Source organism: Nicotiana tomentosiformis, chromosome 12 (assembly GCF_000390325.3).
Source record: "Nicotiana tomentosiformis chromosome 12, ASM39032v3, whole genome shotgun sequence".
In the NCBI taxonomy this organism is placed as follows: domain Eukaryota; kingdom Viridiplantae; phylum Streptophyta; class Magnoliopsida; order Solanales; family Solanaceae; genus Nicotiana; species Nicotiana tomentosiformis.
The window spans coordinates 94,831,449-94,837,462 of record NC_090823.1 but is presented as its reverse complement, the minus strand read 5'-3'; the positions used below and the strand labels follow the sequence as shown (position 1 = coordinate 94,837,462).

The following is a 6,014-nucleotide window of genomic DNA, read 5'->3' as shown; positions in this document are numbered from 1 at the left end:
TGATTTTAGGCTTCGAGCAGGTCTGTGTTATGTTATGGAACTTGTTGGTAAGTTCGGACGGGGTCCCGGAGGCCTCGAGTGTGTTTCCGATGAGTCGCGAATCACTTTGGAGCTTTGTTGTATTGCTGAAGGGCCTGAGTACTAATGCAATCGCACCTGCGGAAAAAGGGCCGCAGAAGCGGCCAAGCAAGCGCAGAAGCGAATTATTTTGGGGAGGATTAGGGCTGCAGATGCGGTCAAGTTTCCGCAGAAGCGGAACCACACCTGTGGATGAGGCGACGCAGAAGCGTGAGCGCAGAAGCGCTAAAGGGGCCGCAAATGTGGTCGGCGACCTGGGCTGGGTTCTTGCAGGTGCGAGCTTGATGTCGTAGAACCGGCTATCCCAGAAGCGACCATCGGACCACAGAAGCGGGATTTACTAGGCAGACTTAGATTTAAGAACGGGATTTGGCTCTTTTCCTTTTATTTTTCACTTGGGTTGGCTGAATTTGGGGAGCTATTTTGAGGAGATTCTCATCGAGCAACACGAGGTAAGTGATTCCCACCTATTGCAAGTTATATACTTGGATTATATATAGATTTTAACTTGGAAATTCATAGACATTATGGGATTTTAAGAGAAAAACCTAGAATTGGTATTTTTAGATTTTGACCATGAAATTGGACATGGAATTAGGAATAAATTATATATTTGAGTTCGTGGTATTATGGGTAATGTTTTTCTTCGAAAATGTTTGGAATCCGGGCACGTGGGCTAGAGGGTTAACTTTGTTGACTTTTCGAGCGGAGTTGAGAATCATTATAAATTATTAAATTGTAAGTATTGGAGTATATTTTGATTGATTTGCACGTTATTTGACTAGTTTCGGATCGTTTGTCTTTGAGTCAAGGAGTTAGAGAGGCATTGGAGTCGGTTATGGAACTTCGGAGCTAGGTAAGTCTCCTGTCTAACCCTGTGAGGGGGAATTTACCCCGTATGTGTTATTCTTGTTATATGCTACATGTTGTGGGAGCTGCGCACGTATGAGGTGACGAGTGTCTGTGCGTATGCTAGAATTCCTTATTATGTCCGGGTAGACTTAGGTTCACGCCATGCTTTAATTGTACTAATTGAGTTATCCTTGCCTGTTTAATTTCTTTATTTCGCGTCACGACTTGAGACTAGGCTTGCGTAGAGTGACGAACTCGCTATTGTAGAGATTTGACGAGCTACTTGGTTAGCCGCAGAATAATTGTGCTTTCCCCTACGTAGTATTTGATTTTAAATAATTTGAGTGTACAATCTCTATGAATCCTCCGATTCTTCTTTCCAATAGTAAATAAATTCAAGGGCCCTTGAGCTTGATCTTGAATATGTAGTTGTTGCCACGAACGATGATCTTGAATTCAACTAGCACGAATTTTGATTTGAACTCGTACTCCTTGAATCTTGATTTGTTCTTCGTTCTTGAGCTTGAACTTGATTGCTTGAACTTGAACTTGATTTGTTCTTCGTTCTTGAGCTTGAACTTGATTTGTTCTTCGTTCTCAAGCTTGAACTTGAACTTGATTGCTTGAAACTTGAACTTGTGGAGGAATTTGCAGCGTTTGATCCACGAGCTCTTTCTTGCTTCTTGTTATAACTTCTAGTGTCTTTTCTCGGTTATGTAGACCCCTATTTACAGTTGTGGAAGGGAGAAGTTATGATAAGAACAAACTCTTTCCAACCAATCAAATTGAGATATGACATGGCCGTATTTGATTGGCCAGAACATGTCACTTGCACACATGGCGCTGTTTCATTGGCCTTTTAATTTGGCTTGACATGCTTTGTCATTTTACCACGTGGCATGATCCTATTGGCTCTTTAGTTTGACTTGGCGTGCCACGTCATTTGACACGTGGCACCAAATTAGGCCTCTAGGAAGATGGCATCTTGGGCTTAATGAAGTGGGCTCATCACTTTAGCCCAATTAAATGGGCTAGCCCAATGGATTAAGACTTATTTATTTAATATATAATATATATATATATATATATATATATATATATATATATATATATATATATATATATATATATATATATATATATATATATATATATATGTTGGTTTTATATAATTAATTCAATTATATTAGCCCACAATATTTATTTTAACTAATATCTTGAATTTAAAATATAGTCCAAATTATTTTATGGATTTAAATTTAATAAAATTTATATGTCTACAACATCACCTGAGCCACGATGATAAAGGAAAATATTTAGTGAAGGAATGCAATTAGGATTGTAATTCGATCTCAATTTGGAGACTGAAATTTGTGCCGCCTTTTAATTGATCCCACATCGTAAATAGTCTTTCAAATTTTGCCCTCAATCATCTATATAAACCTCATACTCTTAAGTTTATTAAGCATTAACCCAAGGCATTCGCAAGTCACTCTGGTTCGCGTTTTGACGACCAATGCTAAGGTAATGTTTTTTTCTTTTGCTCTGCGCTTTCTTTTGTTCTCCTTTTCTCCTTTTTTCTTTATTTATTTTGTAGGTCAAGCTAAGAGTATATTCTTGCTGAGAGGGATGATCCATGCATGAAGTAGGGTGTGAAGGGATGGATACTCATCACGATCCGAATATCAAAGAGATTACTCTCAATGTGGCTCGACTATCAAAGAGATTACTCTCAAAATGACCCGATTATCGGAGAGATTACTCTCAATGTGGCTCGATTATCGGAGAGATTACTCTCAAAATGACCCGACTATCAGATATATTACTCTCAATATGGCTCGACTATCAGAGAGATTACTCTCAAAATGACCCGACTATCGGAGAGATTACTCTCAATGTGGCTCGACTATCGGAGAGATTACTCTCAATGTACCCCAACTATCAGAGAGATACTCTCAATGTGCCTCGACTATCGGAGAAATTACTCTCAATGTACCTCGACTATCGGAGAGATTACTCTCAATGTGACTCGACTATCGGAGAGATTACTCTAAAAAATGACCCGACTATCGAAGAGATTACTCTCAAGAGACTTACATGTCCACCTTAAGATTGGAAAATATAGTTTCATTTTAAGGACAAACCCACGAAGAGGCCAACCTAAGGTGCAAATGGACTTATATGTCTACCTTAAGATTGGAAAGTTATAGTTTTCTTTTAAGGAAAAACCCACGAAGAAGCCAACTTAATGTGCAAAGGGACTTATATTTCCACCTTAAGATTGGAAAGTTATAGTTTCCTTTTAAGGACAAACCCATGAAGAGGTCAACTTAAGGTGCAAAGGGACTTATATATCCACCTCAAGATTGGAAAGTTATAGTTTCCTTTTAAGGACAAACTCACGAAGAGGTCAACTTAAGGTGCAAAGGGACTTATATGTCCACCTTAAGATTGGAAAGTTATAGAGCTTCAATTGGAAGACTTCGTGGACTTGACGACGTTGACTTGAATATTTGGAAACTTTGAAGATTTGACGAACTTTGCAGACTTCAACTTGAAGAGTGGCGAACGTGAAGACTTCAACTTGAAGACCTACGGACTTGAAGATTTCAACTTGGAGACTTCAACTTGAAGACCAACAGATTTGAAGACTTCAACTTGGAGACTTGGAGGGTTTAAACATTTCAACTTGAAGAGCAGCAAAATTGAAGACCGGAGGACTTAAAGATTTGGTGAATGTGAAGACATAGTAAAGCCCTGAACTTCAGTGCAAATACTTGGTAGCCTCCTAAAAGACTATAATCGCCCTATTGAAGACACTGGTTTATCATGAAGGCTTGCCCCCTCTAAGTCATATGAGATCCAAAGTTCAAAAGAAGAATGAAATTTCAGCCCGATTGTCAACCGTTGTTTGAATGAATTACTTACATCATACTTCATTTGGACAACGACTAGGGCAATATGTATCTTTTGAACTTATGCGACTGAACTCAGAATGAAACTCTAAGCTGCCTACGTATCTCGATGAAGAGGATCAAGTCATACCGTAGTTAAGAATGGGTGGATATTTTTTATTTTATTTTTTTATTTTTTTTACGTCCTAACTTTTTCTTAGGCCGCCTCTTTCGAGGTTTTCAACCTAGCGGAATTTTTTTTTTATGTCCTAACTTTTTTCTAGGACACCCCTTTCGAGGTTTTCAACCTAGCAGATTTTTGTTTTTTGGGGTGGGCCGTACACAGTTTAGATTCATGTGGGCTAGAGTGTAGGAACATGTAGTTTAGGCTCATGCGTCAAGGAGCGTTGCAACTTTAAGGATAATACTTCTTCAAAAACTTGCCATTGATAGGGCCGATTCTCATGCCATCTGCATCAACTAGCTTGTAAGCCCCACTTGAGTAAGCTTCTTGTACGACATATGGCCCATCCCATTTTGAATTGAACTTCCCTACAGGTTTATGGGAAGTAATAATGGGTCTTCGTATGGCAAGGAATTGATCTCCTACTTGAAAGAAACTTGGGTGAACTCTTTTATTAAAGGCGCGAGATAATCGAGCTTGATAACATTCAAGACTTTGTTGAGCTTCCAACCTCTTCTCATCAAGAGCCTCCAACTCTGCTAATCGAAGTCGAGCATTTTCTTTATCAGTGATCCCTTCTTGAATAGCCAGTCGTAATGAAGGTATTTGACGCTCGAGTGGCAAGACGGCTTCGACTCCATAAACGAGTTAATAAGGAGTCGCTTGTGTTGGCATGTGGTGAGTCATCCTATATGCCCATAGAGCTTCTTCCATACGGCCATTCCAATCTCGTTTGGATTTGGAGATGACTTTCTTTAACAAGTTGCATAGAGTTTTGTTGAATGCCTCAGCTAGACCATTGGCGGCAGCATTGTACATTGAAGAGTTACGTTGCTTGAAACCAAAGAGATCACAAATCTTATTCATCAACCTAATTATCGAATGGCTTTCCATTATCCGTTCTTATGTAACGAGGAATGCCAAAGTGATAGATTATATTTACTCAGATGAAACTTGCAACATTTTCCTTCTTTACCTCCTTAAGAGCAACAACTTCAGCCCATTTCGAGAAGTAGTCAGTTGCAGCCAAGATGTATAGATGCCCACCATCGGACTTTGGCAGTGGTCCAACAACATCCAATCCCCAAGCATCAAACGGCCAGGATGCCACAGTCGGGTGCAACACTTCAGGAGGTTGATGAATAAAATTCGCATGGAATTGACAAGCCTTACATCTTCGAGCGTAGTCCAAGCAATCTTTTACCATCGTTGGCCAATAATATCCCATCCTTTTTATATGAAAGTGGAGCTTTGGTCCAGACTGATGTGACCCACATACCCCAGAATGTGCCTCTTGTAAAGCTTGGAGTGCTTTTTCTTCCCCTAAGCATCGCAAGAGTACTCCCTCGAATGACCTTCCGTATATAGCATCTTTGTAGTAAAGGAAGAGAGGTGCACGACGACGGATTTCAGCCCTTCTCCTCGGATTTTCTGGAAGTATCTCATAGCTTAAGTAGCCGATAATGGGTTTCTGCCATTCTTCTTTCTCAGCTTCAGAAATAGCGACAAGATGCTTGAGTTCATTTCCTTCACCTTCAACCTCATTTGGCGGCGAGACTACCCATTTTTGGCAAACAGTAACTTGTGCGATCATGCAGGGTTAACGATGAAGCTAGAGCAGCTAAAACATCAGCCTTCTTGTTTTCTTTCCTTGGCATATGTTGAATAGTCATGTCACCAACCCATCCCATTAAGTTTTTAGCATAATCATGATATTGGCGTAGTTCAAGTTTCTTGACCTCGTAACTACCTAAAAGCTGGTTGATCACCAACTGAGAGTCACCAAAGACTTGCAATTGCAACCGCTTCATTTTGACAGCCATTTTAAGCCCAAGTATTAGTGCTTGATACTCAGCAACGTTGTTAGAGCAGAGTTGCGTCAACGTAAAAGAGTAGGGCAGAACTTCACCTTGAGAAGTGACAAATACTACACCAGCACCAGCTCCTCCGCGATGTGCAGCACCATTAAAATACATCCTCCATGGAGGTTGAACTTCAATGACCAT

General features: G+C 40.0%; 1 protein-coding gene across 1 annotated transcript; it reads right to left on the bottom strand.

Moving 5' to 3' along the window:
• Window positions 1-4,951: 4,951 nt before the first annotated feature.
• Window positions 4,952-6,014, bottom strand: LOC138903062 (uncharacterized). Its single transcript, XM_070190977.1, has 3 exons — window positions 5,585-6,014; window positions 5,364-5,499; window positions 4,952-5,183 (listed from the first exon to the last, which is right to left on the bottom strand). The coding sequence occupies exons 1-3, from the start codon at window positions 6,012-6,014 to the stop codon at window positions 4,952-4,954; spliced, it is 798 nt and encodes a 265-aa protein (XP_070047078.1).